General features: G+C 38.7%; 1 protein-coding gene across 4 annotated transcripts in view; it reads right to left on the bottom strand.

Annotated features, from left to right (window-relative positions):
• Positions 1 to 18904, bottom strand: part of MAP4K3 (mitogen-activated protein kinase kinase kinase kinase 3) — a 124734-nt gene extending 105830 nt beyond the window's left edge. For all 4 annotated transcript variants that reach the window (XM_045827407.1, XM_045827408.1, XM_045827409.1 and 1 more), the window contains exon 1: positions 18471 to 18904. In XM_045827407.1, coding sequence (XP_045683363.1) covers positions 18471 to 18566 — 96 coding nt within the window. In that variant the 5' untranslated portion in view covers positions 18567 to 18904. The remainder of the gene's footprint in view (positions 1 to 18470) is intronic.
• Between the last annotated feature and the right edge of the window lie 1171 nt (positions 18905 to 20075).

The raw sequence follows: 20075 nt of genomic DNA, 5'->3' as shown, positions 1-20075 counted from the left end.
AATAATAAAATCTTTATTTTAAAAATCCAAAAACAGAATTAGTACACAAGGACATTAAATAATACATTATTTTATTAGGGCAATAAAATAACAAAATATTTTAAGTACATTCTATAAGTTCATGAAAGTAAAGATTAAGCAAGTTAAGTAGAAACATGGAATATTTAAAAAACCCATATATTAACAGATGAAAACTAAAGTAACTGAGTTAAAAAAAAGTACACTGGATAGGATAACAGCAGATTAAACACCACAGATAAAAAGATTAGTAAATTTTAAAATTAGCCAATCTAAACTATGCAAAATGAAACAGTGTCAGCTGGCTGTAGAACAACTTCAAATGGCCTAATAAACAGGTAAACAAAAAACTAGGTAAACTAGGTAAACAAAAAAAAACTAGGTAAACAAAAAAATTTTGAGCCCTGGCTGGTATAGCTCAGTGGATTGATCATGGGCCTGTGAACCAAGGGGTTGTTGGTTCAATTTCCAGTCAGGGCACATGTCTGGGTTGCAGGCCAGGTCCCCAGTGGGAGGCATGCAAGAGGCAACCACACATTGATGTTTCTCTCCCTCTTTCTCCTTCCCTTTCCCTCTCTCTAAAAATAAATAAACAAAATCTTTTAAAAAAAGTTTTGAGTAATGGTCAGAATTTTTACAAATTTCATAAAAATTATAAACCCACAGGTAAAAGAAACCTTGATGATCTCCCAGACAAGAAACATGCAGAAAACATTAAAGCACATCTTCATCAAATGTTTGAAAACAGTTATAAAGGGAAAACCACTAAAAGCAAGAAAAAAAAATCCCACATATTAGTACAGAAGAACAAAGATAAGAATAAAAGACTTCTGATTAAAAGCAATGCAAACTAGATAGAGTGAGGCAACATTTTAAAGTACTATAGCAAAAGACTCAACCTTGAATTATACACCAAAAAAATCTTTAAAAAATGAAGGCAAAATACTTTGTTAGACATACGAAAGCTCAGAAAAAGTTCACCACCATCAAACTTCACTAACAGAGACATACTAAAGTAAATCCTTCAAACATAAGAAATGATACTTGACAAAAACATGTATTGCTATGAAGGACTTAAGGGTATCAGAAATAATAAATATACAAGATTTCTTAATTTTCAAATCTCTTTAAAAGATAAATGATTACAGCAAAAATAGTAACAGTGTATTGTGAGACTTACTGTACAAGTAAAATGCAGGATGGGGCAAAAGCAGGCTTACAGTTTTGAGCATGCAAAACAGAGTTTATCCTTGGGTTATTAAATAATTATTGCATTATTTTCCAAAAGAACTGTAAACCTCCTTTTGTCCCATCTGTATCTGACAACAACAGAACAAAGGACAGAGGGGGATAAATGCAACTATGCTGTTGTTAGGTCCTTATGCTACGTATGAAGTGGTATAAAATCAATCGAAAGTTGACAGGTAAATTAAAGTTCTAAAGCAACCACTAAAAATATAACAGAGGTGCAGCTAATAAACCAATGCATGATATAAAATGGAATCATAAAAAATACTCAATTCAAAAGAATGTAGAAAAAGAGGAAAAAGAAAACAAAGAACAGATGGGAAAAATAGAAAACAAATAGCATGATGATAGATTTAAATCAAACCATGAATATGCCCAAATTATTAAACCATAAAATTTAAACATACACAATTTACCTTATATCCATTACAACTCCATAAAGCATCTTGTAAAAAGAAAAAAAAACCTTAAAGGTAATTTCCACATTGTAACTTTTCTTGCCATGCTCAGAATCTGTATTCATACTATACCACAAAACTTAAAATATATTGCTAAAATAAATTGCTCTGTGATGCTTGTTTGTATGTCTGTCTGCTCTGCTGATGCTGTAAGCTCCTGGACTGTCTTATTTGTATTTTCATACCTAGAGACAGGCAGAGTAGTGCTCATATATAATAAGTGCTCGATACATGTGTGATTAATTGAATACATGTTTTTTAAAACCAAATGCCGTCTTCAGTAAATAAAACTGAAGGCCTGAAAATAGGTACTATATAGGAATATGAAAGGTAGTTAAAAATGAGTAATATCTTTGAACCTCAATAAAGATCCATTTGAAACCAGATTAGCTGTTTTGGTATAAACACTTATTCTTTGTGAATTTCTTCAAAAAAATTTAGTGCTCAGAGAGAGCAGAAATCAGAAGAAATAAATAAACATAGTAGATACTGAAATAAACTCAGTTAAAAACCAAAGACGACACAATAATTTAACACTAGGTAGAAACAGACTAAAAATAATTATCTAGATTCTCCATGCAATCACTGGTTTTGTTAGTCTGTATATATGCCTATTTACCTAGTATTATAATAAGTGTAAAGACAGAAGTATAATTCACAATCACTAAGATAAGGACAGAGTGGTTCAGGGACAAAGTTGCTTTAATAGGGTCAGAAGTGCTTAAGCATATCGTTTCTAAGTATTAATTCCAATAATGCACTAAAAAATAGTGGAAATATACTACTAAAAGTATTTTGAAAAACTCTCTAAAAAGCAGAAACAAAATGCTGTGTATAGGTACAACATTCTTTTTCAATATTCTTTAAGTTTTTCTGATTTCATCAGAGAAATATCTAACCTAGAATAGTGGAGGAGGGCTGCTAATCTGTCTTACAACAAGAAAGCAGATTTCTAGCTCAGGAACAAGCCACTGAATTAAGTTAAGTACAAGAGGCAGAAAAATGCTAGATGGATTGTCAGGATATAACACCAATAGCCGGCCAGAATCAAGAATTCAGAGTTCCCTGTAGTGATGCAATAACCTGCACCCACTTCAGTAACTTAGAATTTCACAGTTCTAGAAAATTAGGAATATAATCATGACAAAGCAACTGGTAATGCTGAAAAAAACCTCAGAATATTTTTTGTAAAGCTCTGTATCTATATAAATTTTGGTTGGGTGCCCACACATTAATATAACAAACTCTACTTAAAACCATTATAGTCATTTAATTTTAACAGCCAAGAATCTCAATACATGATTTTGGGGGGAAACAAACAAACAAACAAACAAACAAACAAAAAACAAAACACAAGTGTGCAAAGAAAAACAGAATTTGCTTTCAAGAGACAAATGTTAACATAATGAAAATGGTAGTTAAAGAGGACTTAGCATGAGAGGAGAAAACTGTGGCCCTGAGTGGTTAAGTTACTGAACCAGTCATTCATCTAATGGGAGTGCTAGGAGCAGAACTGAGGTTCTCCTCACCATTATCCTCTGGCGCTGAGGCTGGCGACCAGGCCAGCGCAGCCTGGCAGAGGGGCTGGATACAGAGTCAGTGGTCTGGCACAGGTGAAAAGAAACACAGTCACAAAATATATGAAACGAATAACTGACAGTCAAAAACAGGTCACAGCCAGTCACTAACAAAGACTGGGACTAACTGGGAGAATCCATGTGCTACACTTGGAACAACCAACATGGTGGAGGTGCACATTCCAGGAACAGGGACAAAGTGGACGAGAACACAATCAGAAAAAGTCACAGGGAAGGCAAGACCAGGTAGAGGCATAGTATGTCACCAGATAATGGAGTCTGTTCACAATTGTCTTTCTCAGAGCTACTTGGAGTGCTACTCGGAGGATTCTTGGAGTGCAAGACACCTAGGATCCTCTGCCACTCGTGGGGGTAACAGCACACACAGTAATTCAGATTCTAATTACACTTTCCCAAGCTGACCATAAACGAAGAGTAGCTCAAGGCATATCTGCTAGCTAAATGTTATTCTCAGTGTAATCATTAAAATATTCTGCTGATGATTTTGTTTCTGTCAGTCTTGATACTTTTACCACAAACAACATCTACAAAGAAATAGCCAAGCCTGAGAACCAGAAACATACCCACCAAACTCTCTATCAAAAACAAACACAAGAAGCAAAGAGGTGCCAATCTTGTCCAAAGATCACTGTTCCCTAAGCGCAGAGGAAAAAGCAAAATCCTGCTCTTAACCTAAAAGTTAGTATCTCCTGACAAATCCTAGTGCGGGGGAATTTCAGATTTCTTAAAGTCTCCTTTTAAACAGTTTTTAATCCCATTCTGGGGAAATTAGAAACAAATAGCAACTCAAAAACACCTCAAATTATAATAGTGTTAATCAAATTTTTCAGAAAAATAAATTCTCTTTAAAAAATGTTTCAGTATGGTCAGGTGGATCAGTTGGGTGGAGCATCATCTCATGCACCAAAAGGTTGTGGGTTGAATTCCCAATCAGGGCACATACCTAGGTTGCGGCTTCCATCCCTGGTGGGGGTACGTACAGCAGGCAACCAATCAGTGTTTCTCTCTCCTCCCCCCACTACCTCCCTCCTTTCCTCCCTCTTTAAAATCAATACACATATTCTCAGGTAAAGATTAAGAAAAAGAAAAGAAAACATTTCGGTAATGTTTTTTGAGAAATTGACCCAATATCCCACTTCCACTTGCTTACAGATTGATATTTCCTACCCCACCTATTATGCCTCAATTCTTTTAAAAGTGTGTACCAATCTATTACTTTGAATTTGTATGAAAAGCAACTATTGTGTAAATAATTCATTATATAAATGGTAATTCATTTACCCAAAATTAATCCACCAGACTTACAGAGAATCATAACTGTCACCAACAATTTTAGAACAACTAAGAATTTCAAGAGGCTATAAGAAATTCTATGAGCCAGGTGCAACTTGGGTATGCATGGTTCACAACCAGATTTTGTTTGCAGTGAAATTACAACTTGTAAATTCCTTCTAGGAATTGAAGTGCTTTTTAAAAGTTAAGGTTCTCAAGAAATTCCAAATGTATGGTCATCATTTTAAAAGCATACAGACAAGCTGAACAAGCATTGAAACTGATGATTCAAGTTTTCTTCAGGTTTTCTATGTAGCTAACCTGACTTTGCTTGAGCAACAGGAGAAATTTAACATGCTCTACAACTAAAGAAATGAAAATTTTCAGCAGACACAAAAAATCTTTTTCCCCTTTGCATTTATTGCTAGAAAAGTAATAAATACAATCTCACTTCAGCTTAATTATGACTTAGTTGAAACAGTTTTATGGGGTTAAATGCCTTTAAAACTGAGTGGGAGCAAAGGAATAGCCAGTTAAAGGGGAGAAAGGAAAATGGAGTCGGTAAAAATAAGCCACTGGTGTGCATTATTGCACTGAGGTCTAAACACACAAACCACATTCTGATTGTTTCAAATGTTTTTTTATGTCTCTCCAATCCTTGCAAGTTAATGTTAGGCAATAAAAGGCACCCTTAGTTTGCAATAATAGCAGTTAATATAAAACAGAATTATAAATCAATATTCAGATGAATAAATTCCATCTATCACCATCTTGTCTCTGATTTTAAGCCTCAAATTTAAGTCAGACTGATTGTACAACTCATTGAACTGCATTCTAAAGGGGCGAGTTGTATGGTATTTGAATTATATCTCATTAAAGCTGTTAAAAAATTTAAGACAGATACCAGAGTGGAGGAGTGGGAAGTGATGCAGTGTTTGAAAACAAAGCTCCAGAATAACTAAGCTTTTCTATGTACACTGACCAATGAAACCAAATGCTAAAAAGCCTCTGGTGAAACAGATTAGATTACAGGTAGATGTTTCTGCATGTTAAAAAGAAATCCTTCAACTGATTTAGTTCTTGATTTGATCAGCTGCCAGCTAAATGCCTTTGCTAACTGAAATTCTGACCCAGTCCTTTATCCTCTGTGCAAGAGACATATGTGAAGGGGGTGAGAACCACATGCTTCTACAGAAGGAAAAAATAATCTGGCAAATATGGAGGGATGGTTTAGGAGTGGGAAAAAAAAGCTGTCCATGTTTTATTCCAGAACATTTGCAAAAGCATAAACTACTTTCCTTACAAGCACAATCTCCCCAACTAACCAGAAGAAGGCAACCCTCTCCTTACAGTTCCATTTCCGCATGTTTGCCTTTTTAAGGAAATTTACCCTTTTCTAACCACTGTCCCCTCTCACATTCAAGGCGATACTTTGTGGACTTTTCTGGTACCACTGAATCACTTCCAACCCTCCTTCCTTGGCAAAAAAGTAATACTTTTTTAAAAATTAGAAGCCAACATGACAGATGTTTAGCTTCATGTTTTCACACACCTACTTTTGGCAGTGTAGCCAAATGTGTGGACTCCACGGGCAGGCAGACTGGGTTCAACTGCTGCTCTGCCATTTCTTATCTGAGCACCCCTGGGCAAATCAATAAAACTCTCTGTGCCCTTCTGTTCTCACCTGTAAAATAGAGAGAAAGTTCCTGCATCATAGCATGGATCAAGACTAAAATTGGTTATTACATGTAGAAGTTCACAGAATAACTATTAGCACACGGTGTTAATTATTAATTCAAAGAGGTAAACAATCAAGTTAAAGAGCAGTCTGGATCGAAAACTTGGAAAATAGAATTGTGACAATTCCTAAAAAGCTGTGCAAGTATAATGAGGCCAAACACATACAAAATAGATGGGGGCAGAGAGTGGAAGCCAGGATTCCCGCAGTTGGAGAAAGAGGCTGGCTACAGATGGACAGTGGGAGAAGACTAGAATGAACCATGTGTTGCTGGATTTGATTCAGAGACTTCGGTATAAACTCATGTTTAGCTTAAAATGTATACAGATAGGTAAGTATAGAAATAACTATAGATGTGTATATACACATGGGTTAGTAACACGTACATATATTTCCCAGCTCCATCTATTGACAGGGCCTAGAGGTAATGACACATCAGTAACAACAAACACACCCAGAGCCCGTATCTTGATTCTTTATACTATTCTCCAATAAAAGGAGCCTGGCATCCTTGGAAAAATGGTTGATTATAAAGCTGGGGGACAAACATATATGACGAGCCTGAAATACCTTATATTGTCAGAAAGCAAACAAGTATTAAAAACAGAATAATGAGGACATATTAAAAGGACACAGGAGACAACCCAAAGGAGATCTCAATGACTAACCTGGAACAATTTGAATATTGGTTTATAACCAAAGTATAAAGCAAATATCCAAAACCCACACTAAATATCAAGTAATGCAAAGGCAAAAATACAAATATCCATACAGAAGAATTCCAAGCAATTTGAATAGCTACTCCCTCCTTCAAAAAGATGAAGCTTAACTCTTCACCCCCTAAGTGTGAGGTTGTGTTTAGTGATTTGCTTTCAGAGGGTACAACATGAAAATGTGGAGAATAGTAACTTTACAATGCGGAAACCTAGAAAATATTACTACAGCCAGGTGATCAAGGTCAATATCACCAGTGATAAGCCATGTTAATAGCATGTGTTCTTTATCCTCCCCCAAATACTTAACAGTCTAACCACGAGAAAAACATCAGGTAAAACTGAACTGAGAAACACTACAAAGTACCTGGTCAGCACTCCCCAAAACTGTCATCAAAAACAGCAAGTCTGTTAAACTTTCAGAGATCAGAAAATTCTACTTGAAGAGACATCATGACTAAATTTAATGTGGTACTTACTGGTTGGGACTGTGGGACAGAAGAGAGACATTAAGGAAATACTAGCAAAATCCAAGTAAACTGTGGAGTTTACTTAATGGTGATGCACCAGTGTGGGTTCCTCAGTTGTGATGAACCTACCACGGTAATGTAAGATATTAACAAAAGGAGAAACCTGGTGAGGAATATGAAGAAACTCTATGCTATCTTTGTGACACTTCCTAAGTCTAAAACTATTCTAAAATTAAGTTTATGTTTAAAAAATCTTAACTAAAGGATCAAGTAATAAACAATTTAAATATTTTTGAATGTTATAAATTTTAAAAGATGAGTTTAAATTTTGGTCAGATAAACAAAAATTTGTCCCCCAACACAGCTGATCCTATCAGGTAAGTGAGTAATTTCTGCAAACAACGTCCAAAAATATTAGATCCCATTAAGGTTACTTTTCAGACTTTAATTCACTATAAAGCCCACCAAAGTAAGTTAAATTATATTTAAAAAATACTTTGTCTAAAAATCTTATAAAACATATCCTGATTTAAATTTCAGACCTTTCATATGATCACTTCTTCTAAAAGTAGTATTGTTATAGAAATATCCTTCAAATTTTAATTCAAATACTGCATTACAGCATGATAAAAACAGCTAAAGAAATCTCAACACAAACAATACAAACCTACTGTAAAAATAGCAACTCTGCCCAGTAATTAACAGAAACCTTCAATTTTGGTTTTTGAAAGAAAAAAAGTTTGTCAAACCTCATGTAACCACAGTTTACTGAAGAAAAAATAATCTCAACATTCCAAACCAAAGCATTTTATATGACCAGCAGACTCCAGTAGTGTTAGTGAATCAACGTCACAGCACTAACCAGAAACATGAGACCCCTAAAAGAAAAATGTCAACATAATGACTATGAAATAAAAATGACAATGACTAACTTATTACTGTTCAAGCTGAATGACAGTTAAAAAAGTAAACATAACTCTGTGGGGCCTGTTTCTACGATAGGCTTTATAGTCTCTACTCAGGGCTCTTTGAAGGTTTGGGGTTTGAGCTTGTATTGAAGGGAAAAGGGTGGTGGAGGATGGGGTGAGGACAGATGTGCAAGGAATGCAGAAGGGAAAGATGAACGAGTTTTTGCAATGATATTGTCCACCTGGAATCCTATCACTCAGCACCTCCAACACTTCCTTATGTCCGCCAACTCTGTCACCTCCTAAGAGTGACGTGGATGGAGGGGAGTGTGTAGGGACAGTGGAATAAGTGCCTATTACTGAGGCAATGAAAGGAAAACTCAAGTCCAAAAATGATGCACACACATTGAAAGAAACTCTGATAACAACAGTTGTAGGTAAATTCTGTCTCTATTTACTCCATTATTCTTACCTGTTTCAACTAGAAAATATTCAGTAACTTGTAACACGAAACCTTTTTCTAAAGACCGTAACTCTCACATACATGTGTACTTGCAGCACAGGTCTTTTATATCGTATTTCATTAATTCAGTGTCATATCATACCTGACAAGGAAGACTGAAAAACCCTGACCCTCGAATTCCCTGAATTCCTTGGATAGTAAAGTGAGGAGGAAGTTGGATAAGAACTTCTCTTCCTTTGAAAATTCAGGGCAAAAGATGTCCCTTCTCTTGGCTCCCATCATTGAAGAAGTCTTGTCCTCATGTGCGCTCTTCCTTTTTTAATTTTATGTATGACTCTGCTAGTCCCCTACCCTGGGGGGGCGGAGGGCAGGGTGGGGAGGAGAGAAATGGGGCGATACCTTTCTATTCAAATATATTATCTCAATCAACCTGTCCAAAATCTAATTCCATATCTTGCCTCACTTAGTTTTCCCATCTCTCCAGGCCATCTGTACCCCAAACTTCCCCTGTCATTAGTCTAATTCATATCATTACCACTCACTCTTGAACTACTGCACCATCTTCCAGACAGTGCAAAATATCAGACTGAGGATTGAGAGTCCACCCTACATCATACCTACCTATCCCCCAGAGGATTAGTCTGCTACCTCCTCGAAGAAAGGAAAGACATTTTCTGTATCAGCCATGGTACAAAGCTCAACATAGATGCTCAATAAATACTGAGGGACACACTAACGATAAAAACATATGGTTCTAGAAGGAAGGAGTAGGGTCAAATTCAACAACAGACTGCAAAGATGTCACTGTCCTTCTGAATCACTTGTGATAAGGACTCTGTGCCAACCATTCCATTGACTCCAGAAAACAACGCCACAGACAGTAAGTACATCCATCCTCCAGACTATACTTAATGAACTTCCAGCTGTCTCATTATTCTTTCTTAAAAATGTATATACATCATAATCAGAATAAAACAAGAAACATTCTAAAAGTTTATGCCAGAATAAAAATACCTAGCCCATATTCTACTGTCCCACACTGATGCCTTATATCGATTACCCTCCAAACCTGTAGGACTCTTCAACAGGGCATGTTTGCACATCTTGGTAATCCCTCAGCAGGAGCTAGAGAAAGGTACTGACCCTTACCAGTTTCTATTAGTTCTAAAGACACTGCTAAAGAAATGCTGTTTTCCACGGAAAGCAAAAAAAGTTATTATTAGGGTTTCTAGGGTTTCTTTAGAGTAACCATAGCAAGAAAATGAAAAGAAATTTCACAGGTACCTCTTTCTTTTCTAATAAAACATCCAAACTTCACCATAGGTTCCCCCTTCTCAATTTTACTGTCTTTTTAACTGAAATCATTCTCCGACAATTTATTTGAACAAATATTTATCAAGTGTCTCTTATGTGCTCCTCAATCAGGTTTAAAATTGTGAAGTCCTCTTTGAATCACTATTCTGTATTCCGTATTACTCTACAAAGCTCTGGGAAATTTTTCTCTAAGATGCTTCTCATCTGTTTACCCCTTTTCCATTCCTTACTTGTATTTGTCTTGTCCGGCCATCACCACTTACCTCACCCTTAGCTTACTCCATGAAATCTAGCACAATTCCTGGGGACCTTGAAATTACCTTTTAAGGGTCTGAAAGGTCAAAATTATTTTAACAGTAACACTAAAATGTCATTCCCTGCCTTTTGCTGTGTTGATACTTGCACTAATAGTACAAAAGCAATGATGGCCCAACTACTAGTGCCTTAGCACAGACCAAGGCAGCAACTACACGATGCACTAGCAGTTGCTGTAGTCTTTACTATGTGCTCACAGGGGAAAAAGAAAAGCCATTTTCACTTAAGAATGCCCTTGCTGAAGCACACGCATCATTAATTTTATTAGATCTTGACCCCTGAATGTATGTCACGTTGATATTTTACTTGAACTGAGGCATACCAAAGTGCAATGGTATCTCCAGGAACAGCACGTGTGACTGTGAGCTGCAAACTGAACTAGCTACTTTTCCACAGAACACCATTTTTACTGACAAACTGTGATTATTCATGCTTAGATATTTGATATTTCCTTGACAATGAACTAAATGAATCTGTCATTTCAATGAAAGCAACAACAACAACAACAACAACAGTATTTGTTGCAAGTGGAATATTTAGTCATTTCAAAGAGAAATCTGAATCTTGGAAAACCTCTAACCACTGTCAATACTTTAAGACTTATTTATACAGAGAGAACTTTCTCACCATCTCAAATTTCTGAGAAGAGTTTAAACCAATGAAATAAATGTCTTACTTGAACATACATAAATTTATGTTCAAATCTAAAATTCTTCCACAGAGTTTAAGGACTAAGGTAGGCCATACATTATAGGAACCCAAACCTATAATCTCTGGTCAAGGAAGCTAAAATTCTGAAGCGTGGCATCTTCCAGAACAAAAAATGATTAAAATAATAGAATACCCTTAGTATTTTGATGTAGTTTTCTTCCAGGTGTTTTATATATAAATATTTTACAAGACTTGTATGCTACCTCCTCTATAAAACTTGCAGTGATTTCTCCCACCCAGAACAAGGATCTCCTTCCTCTAAATTCATGTGGCTCAAGTTTTTTCCTCATGTTAGTTCATTTATTCATTCCACAAATACCTACTGAGATTATAACATGTATCAGGCATTCTTTTATAGTTTCTAGCAGTACAGTAGAACAAAAAACCATGGGATTCCTGCATTCACATTCTACTGCTGAGAAAGGCAATGAACAAATAAATACAGGGTAATGCATACCATATTGAAAATTAGGAAGAGTAAGGAGCAGAGCCCTCCTCACTTGCTCGGGCCTCTGTGAGTTTTAAAAGTTACTGGGACAGAATATTGTAGGTAGGGAGAGGCAGCCAGATTAACAGGACACATTTTATGAGAGCATTTCTGATTAAATGTCTAAAAAGACCTCAAAAGAAAAGAATTACAGACATTTTGTTGGGAAACCTTTTCTCATTCTAAGTAAATACGCACACTGCGCTGGGACCTGAGGGAAATGAAGAAGCAAATCACACAAATATTGGGTGAGGGGAGAATTCAGGCATTGATAGCAAGTGCAAACATCCTGAAAGCAGAAGCATGAGAAGCAGAGTAGATTAGGAGGACAGTAGCAGAAGAAACATACAATAAAAAATGATACTAGATACTGACAACAACTAATAATTACTGAGTATTATGTGCCAGGCACTGTCCTAAGCACTTTCCTAAGCATTTTCATTTTACAGCAGAGGAAACTGAGGCATAAGGAGAAGGATTAAGTAACTGGCTGGTTGGGTGGTGAAACTAGGCAGTCTGACTCCAGAACTCGGTAATAAACTTGCTATGCTAGAAGTTGTTCATTTAGATAAACTTTCAAATAGTAAGAGATTTAAAATGCCAAAAAAGAGGAAATCAACGAAGTTTTAACGTCAAACTATAATAGCTAAAAGTAGGTACATATTTTATGTGCCTGTAAATTCTTAGTACGAAGCCTTGTTGCTCCAACCATAGTCCCCAACACATTTCCTTTCATATAAACTATTCAATGTAGTCTGGTTGTTCAGTGTGTTCTCAAGAGAGACCTACCAACTATTTATTCTCAATACAAAATAATGCATTCAATTTTCTTTCATAAGTACGTATGTATGTACACAGATCAAATCTTGGAGGTTTAAGTACCTCCTTCAGGGAATCAAATCAATATCAAAATCACATAACCTGGAAGTTTTTTAAAAGCACTACAGAGAAATTATCGCACAGTCTGTTCCATTATCACTTTTCATCACAAATAACTATTGATATTGAGAAATTCTACCTTAATTTACCTTAAATATTCAAACAATTTTTCCAAAGCTTAGGACCATTTCCTCTAGACTTTGGCTTCCATGGAAGTAAAAATAAGCATAACCCCAAATAACTGGGTTTTCTTTTTCTTCAGCTGCTCTTTTCCAAATGCTTCAGGTCTTCATTTCCCTCACCAGAGGTGAGGTTTCAGAACTGAGTTTTCTAGAAAGGTTGTTATAAAACTCTAGTCTAAGAACTAGTGTTTGATGATATTATCAGAACACCTTGAAAGATGCAGTTACAAATAAGACAATATATGATTCACAAAAACTTAAACATACAAATGAATTTTCTGGTTTCACAGCCCTACTTCAACTGTTCTATCAGCTTTCGGCCTCCAAGTCTGTTTACATGGACTACCAAGTGAATACTACTTTGGAGTTTAGCAACACTTAGCTCTGATTCAGAGGAAACGGCCTCCAAACATACATAGATGAAATATATATCAACATTTCCAAAGCATGTTCTACAAGGCATTAGTTCTAAGGACAAGCAATAAGTATGAAAGATAAGAAGAATCCCATAGTCAAGTAAGTTTGGAGTTTGATGGGTTAAGCAAAGTTGAATAGGTTTCTTGACCACAAGACTTCTGCCTTTAATACAGAGGTGTGCAAAAGTACTAGGTTGCCCAAAAAGTTCGTTGAGTTTTTCCCACATGATGGCCATGCTTAGTTGTTTTTAACTTCATTCATAACAATTTTGTTAGATTGCATTGTGACAACTGTCGTACCAGCAATGCATTAAAAAAAAAAGACCAAATTTGTGAATTTTTATGCAGCCATTTTAGTATTGAAGATGGAAAAAAACATGCAACATTTTCAGCATATTATGTTTTATTATTTCAAGAAAAGTAAAGACGCAACTGAAACGCAAAAAAAGGTTTGTGCAGTATATGCAAGAAGGTGCTGTGACTGATGCAATGTGTCAAAAGTAGTTTGTGAAGTTTCTTGGTACTACTGATATTTTGGCCAAGTAATTCTTTGCTGTGGGGCTGTCTTATTCACTGGAAGATGTTTAGCAGCACCCCTGGCCTCTACCCACTAGAAGCCAATAGCAGGAGATAGCCTACATACTCAAAATATTCAAATCAAAAAAGTTACTGGTGAAAATGAAAAATGTGTCCTTTATTTTATGGAAGAAACTAAATGGACTTTTTGTCCAATCCAATAGGTTTACAGTTGTTCATACAGAAAAGACATGCTGGTTATTAACTCAAAAGAATGTCACAATGCAACTGTAAACCTCCTTTGGCCCACCCCTGTATTCTCACAGTACTGCTTTCCCTGGAGTATGCCAGCCTCACTGTTGAAAAATGCCTACGAAGTTCAGTCTGCAACTAAAAGATGATCCCAAAGCTTCAAGCCTATCAACAAATTTTTAATATTGAGGCTGCTGACAAAAGGGGGAATGAGAAAAGGCACACACTTGTGGTCTGTGAAGAGGTCAGCTGGAGACAATGGGCTAGGGCTCAGGAGAAAGCACAGGCTGGAGACATCTGGGAGTGGTTCACCGGGATAGGATTAAAGCCAGAAGACTAGGTAAAATACTTCTTGAGAAACATTAAGATGGTCCTTCGAAACATCCTTTGCCTTACCCTATCTCCAGCGTTAGTATCTTCTGCTTCTTTCTAGCAGTAAATCTATAAGAACATCAGGACATGAAGACTCTAAGGGCAGGAATGATACAAATTAAACTGAAACATTTTGTGAGAAAAAAACAGCATAAATGCATGTGAAAATCATTAATATTAATGTTGATAAATGTTGATAATGTGACCTGGTTAAAAAAATAAAACTACCTAATTTCTCCAAGAAAATTCTTTCAAATGACAAACCTACAGATCATTCATTCTTTTCTCTTGGGGGATCATCGGCCTTTTTGAGAATGTAATGAATGCTATTAAGTCATCTCTTTGGGAAAATGTACATACATACAACATCAAGCCTATTAATTTCAGAGGGCTTCACAGGCCTCCTGAAGACCAATGACAAAGCTCTCTCTCCTCAACCCTTACTTAGGTCCGTAGGTAATCCTTGCTACAGATACTTCATCTGACTGACAGATAAAGCCCACAGATACAGAACATTTAAAAGAATAACTTCTAAAAAAAAACCCCTGTATTTCCATGTACTTGAAGACAGTGCAGAGGAAATACATATTTGCATTTTTTTGGCCTAGAAAAAATAAAAATTTATTTGTTGAGTAAAAATCAGGTCATCCATTTAACACCATAAGCAAAAGGGCATATGATGGTTAACACCTTCACAACAAAACAGCTCTGAAAGGCTAAATGATTTTATAAGGCCACATAGCTAATAACTTCCAGATCTTCTACTCCCTAGTTCAATGCTTGTCAACTACACCATGCCACCTGAAATATAATCAGCTTATTCCTACACTGGGGGAGGACAGTTTTCAAAATAAAAATCCCTTGAAACACCAACCTTCTAAGAATGACTTTAAATAGTTAGATCTCTAACTTATTTCCTTAATCTGATCATTGCTTTTTCAGCACCTACATGCTGACAAATCATATTTAAAACACACACTTCAATGCACTCTTCTCTAATCAACACAATTTGTATAAATAAGAAATGTCTAAAACTGCAAAACAAATACAAAAATGTCATCTTTACAACATAAATATGATAACAGACAATTATTTAGCAAGCAGGGGGTCTAATGCCAAAAACCACATGGAGTTTTCTGCTTTGGATCCCTAGTGTTGGACATGGCAGACAGGGATCAAGCACCTATTAGGTGATGTCCACTTGGCAGACTACAAAAACAGGGAGGCCTGGCTGCACAGCAGGAGTTAGGTAACCCAAATACCACTTAAAGATCCACTGTAACTCAGAGTGTGGCTGCAAATGAAACACTGAACTAAATATGTGCCTCAGTTTCTCCACTGGAAATTCAGTTATAACACATCGCCTGCCAATATCCTATCTTTAGAAAAGCAGTACTAACTATTGGTTCAGAAAGCTAACTGGTTCGAATTACGGCTTTGCCACCTACCAACTTCAGCAAGTTACTGTAGCCTCCCTGTGCCTCAGTTTCTTCAGCTGCAAAATAGAGTCAATAACAGTGTCTATTTCACAGGGCTGTTGTGAGGATTAAGTATTGGGTTGGCCAAAAAGTTTGTTTTTCTATAAGATGGCTCTAACAGCGCTTAGTTGTCTTGAACTTCATTTGAAATAATTTTTTTAGACTGTATTGTGATATGTACATGTACATTATGTAGCCATTTTAATATTGAAGACAGAAGAAATATGCAACATTTTTGGCATATATGCTTTATATTTCAAGAGAGGTAAAAACAAAGCTGAAATGCAAAAAAAGATTCATGTAGTGTATGGAGAAGGTGCTGTAACTGATGGAACATGTCAAAATTGGTTTCCAAAGTTTTGTGCTAGAGATTTCTTGGCGGATGATGCCCCCGGGGTTGGGTAGACCAGTTGAGGTTGATAGCGATCAAATCGAGACGTTAATTGAGAATAATCAACATTACACTATATGGGAGATAGCCGACATAATCAAAATATCCCAATCAATAGTTATTGGTAAAAATGAAAAATGTCTTTAATTTTACAGAAAAAAAAAAACTAAACAGACTTTTTGGCCAACCCATTAAGTTAATACATGAAAAAATCTTAGAGTAGTGCCTGTCAAGTAATAAACACTCTGTAAACGTTAACTTTTATTATTACTTTAAAAAGATGACAAGATTAATCAATTTATATCTGTACTGTACTTAGATGTCCTTAGGAAATTACAGACCTTAATTTCATTTAATCACATGGCTTAACTACCAGCTGTTTTTTCTAAATATAGTAAATACATGGCCAATTATTCTTGTAAAGAGCTGAAAAAGAACTTACTGTATATATCGCCACCTAAGGTGTATATGTTATCAAAGTTTCAGTTAACTTTTCATCTAATATAACTAAACTCCCAAGACCAGCTGGTAAGCTACTTGATGCATTCACTTCAATTTTACCACCAATTCCAAAACACAACAATGGTTATTTTTACCTGAACTTTTGCAATGGCTTCCTAAATGCTCTTCCCCCTCCAATCTCCACCACCCATACTGCAGTGGGTAGATCTTTTAAAAACCCAAACTTAATTTTACTGTCCACTGTCCTAAGGAGGAGTCCCACCTCCTTACAAGATTAGGAGACCTACATGATGATCTAGGGCCATCTTCCCTCTCTAGTTGCTCCAGCCATCCAGGCATTCTTGCAGATCCTTACTTACCTCCTGCCTCAGAGCCTACACCAAGTGTGCTCTATCTGGTGTAATTCATCTCTCCCCACTGCTTCTGACTCCCCAAAGGAGATCAGGTCATCCTGTTAAATGCTCTCATAACTCTAATTCTAATCCTCTCTTCTCTGCAGCACAAAATAAGACTGCAATGAAATAATTACTTAAATGTTGTTTAATGCTGTTATTGTCCAAAAAAATATAAACTCCAAGTGGGAACATGTCTTTTACTGCTACAACCCAAGTGCTTTGATGCCCAGTACCTTATATAGCAGGTATGCACTATATACCTGTCTGTGGGGAAAAGTGATGGTGGAAAGCAATCATCCACAAAACAAAACTAATGCCGAATACTGGCTGTACCATATTAAATATCTAAGAATATGCATGACACTAGAGTAAAAGTAAAAACCTACAGCTTAACCATGGACAAAATAAAGTTAAGACGAAACTTTCCAAAGTCAAAATAAGTGTTGTGCATCCTCAGGTGTTACGTGAAACAGGAGTTGTTCCACTTCAGTTACTAGTAAGAAGATACACAACTAAATCAAGACTGCTACCACATTTGGCACTATCCTCCTCTCTTCTTGGCAGTCTCTGCGAGGCCAAGAGTTGAGCTGGCCAGGGAAGAGTGATTTATCTCCCACATTTAGAAGTGGACCCTTTACAAGAGGAATGCTGTACTACTTTTAAAGCCCCCGCTTTGAATTCTAACCTTGTTCAACCAGCACCTTTCCGAAGTACTCAATTCAGGTAAAAACAAACAAACAAACAAACAAACAAACATATGGGTCACTGAAAAAAAAACAGTTTTAATAAGACATCAAAGTCCAGTTGAATTTGGAGAAAACAGTTTCTCTCTTCTAAAAAAAAAATCATGCTAACTAGATCGCTTTTACGAAAGAAAGTCATTACTTAGAAAATTGAAAGAAACGAGTATGCGAATGTTAAAGGCTAAAAATCGAGCGGCTGTCGATGGAGATTGCCCAGTGTAATAACTACAAAGGGGCCTGGTGGGAAGAAGTACCCAACCAACAGCGGATAACGCAAGGTCCGTCTGAGGCACGCAGGTTTGACACACGCCAAACCCCTGCTGTTTGGTTCGTCGCACTGACCCCGCCAATGCAACAAACGCCCAGCCCCTTTCTGCGCTACCAGAGAGCAGAGCCGCCGGCACGCGTTCAGCCCTCCCGGGAAACGCACGTCCAGGGCAGGGCTCAGGTAAAGACTAGGAGGTCTCGGGGTTAAGCATTCGGCCCTTTGTTCGCTCCAAGGCAGCGAAGCCCGGAGCGCCCGCTCCTCCTCCCCCACGGCTCCCGGGCGCCAGCGCCTCCCGCGGAGAGGCAGCGCGGACACCGACACCGGGGCTCTGCCGCACCCCCGGCCCTGCCCGCAGCGAGTCGGGACCCCGGGGCCTCGGCGGCGCGCGGCCCCTGGTCTTTACCTTGTAGACATCGCCGTAGGTGCCGCTGCCGATGCGCTGAATCAGCTCGAAGTCCTCCTGCGGGTTCCGGCGGGACAGATCGAAGCCGGGGTTCATGGCGGGCCCCAGGTGCCCCCCGCCTCCCTCCCGGGCAGGGGAGGGGGGGCGCTCAGGGGGCCACACGGAGAGTGGGAGCCGCGGCCGGCCCCCGGCTCCCCTGGAGGTCACAATCGCCTGGCTCCACGCTGCAGCCGCCGCTCCGCTCACGCCGCCGCCGCCGCCGCCGCGGACGACGCCGACCGGGCTAACCGTCCCGCCCCCCGCAGCCGCGATGCCGAACCCCGGTCACACCCACAGGGAGAGGAGAACGCTCGCAGCCCCTCGCTCCGGGTGAAACTCCAACATGGCTTCCGCCTTCGCCGCTCCTCCCCCTCCCCTTACTCCGGCTCCTCCACCCTCCTCCCCCTTTTCCCGGCTCCCGCCCGACTGCGCAGCCGCGATCCCGGAGGGAGCGCTCCTCGGCCCCGCGCGCGGCCCGTGCGCGCTCCGCCTCCGCGCCTGTGGGCCGAAGTGGGCAGCCGGGCAGCACTCGGCCAAGCGGCCGCGTCTTTCTCTTGTGCGGACTTGCGGAAAGCCTAAAAGGTTTTCCTGCCTCGAAGGACTGCGGGAAGAACAGGCTAAAAGTAGCTCTTGTGCACTTCTGATTCCCCTAATGACAAAGTTTGACAAGTCCAGATCAGTTCCCAATCCTAAACAGGTAGTGTAGTTTTAATTTACAAGACAGCCAGTGTCTCAGACTTAAGGAGGTACACAGAGAACACAAACGAGTGCTACAGATTTATTGGGATTGCTGGGAAGAGGTCGCCCTGAGAAAAGTGAGCAGTGCGTGCTCCGATACAGACATTGGGGTCCTTGGAGTTGGCCTGCCTGGGTGCAAAAGAGGACAAGCCACGAGCGCTGGCAGAGAGGCGAGTGGAGCGGGTTGGGCATGGGAAGCTCTGGGAGCTAAAACACGCAGAGCGGCCGCCAGCCAGCCCGTGTAGAGGGCGTGGGAGGCAGGCAGGGCAATGATTGACCTCCTCACCAGGAGACGTCTGGATTTTCAAAGACTCGGGTGGGGACTGTGTAAGCTGTCGTGCAACCTTGCAAAGGAGAGGTGGTGGAGGGTGGAGGGGGTGGATAAATCCCATTCCTGCACCAGAAATGTAAACACGTGATGATCTGGAAGCTCTTTACCTACCCAAAGCCCCACGGTGCTTAAGACACAGATTGCGAGCAATACATCTAGTCTATGTGGACACCAATGTCAGCTCTTAATACCTGTCCAAGAAAGCATGTGGGGATGGAGGATTAATTTTCTGTTCTCAGTAAATTGTCTATTAGGCATTTACAAAAGCTTTAATCAAGCAGGTGATGGCCACTTCAGCAATACCACTTTGGAGTGTTGCTTCAGCAATACTTACCTAATACCCTAAGGTACCACACCCTCTGTCCATTAATATTCTCTAATGCCTGCTGGCTCCTGAGGAACAAGATCTCATCAAACCTGTTCGGGATAAAATAAATCTAATCAAACAATAGTCAAGCAAACTACTTATGGTTAACTGCTTCATACATTTCTAACCT

This window comes from Phyllostomus hastatus, unplaced genomic scaffold (assembly GCF_019186645.2).
Source record: "Phyllostomus hastatus isolate PE091 unplaced genomic scaffold, TTU_PhHast_1.1 phas_scaffold_78, whole genome shotgun sequence".
NCBI lineage: Eukaryota > Metazoa > Chordata > Mammalia > Chiroptera > Phyllostomidae > Phyllostomus > Phyllostomus hastatus.
The sequence above is the reverse complement of the archived record's forward strand: the minus strand, read 5'-3'. Positions and strand labels throughout refer to the sequence as shown.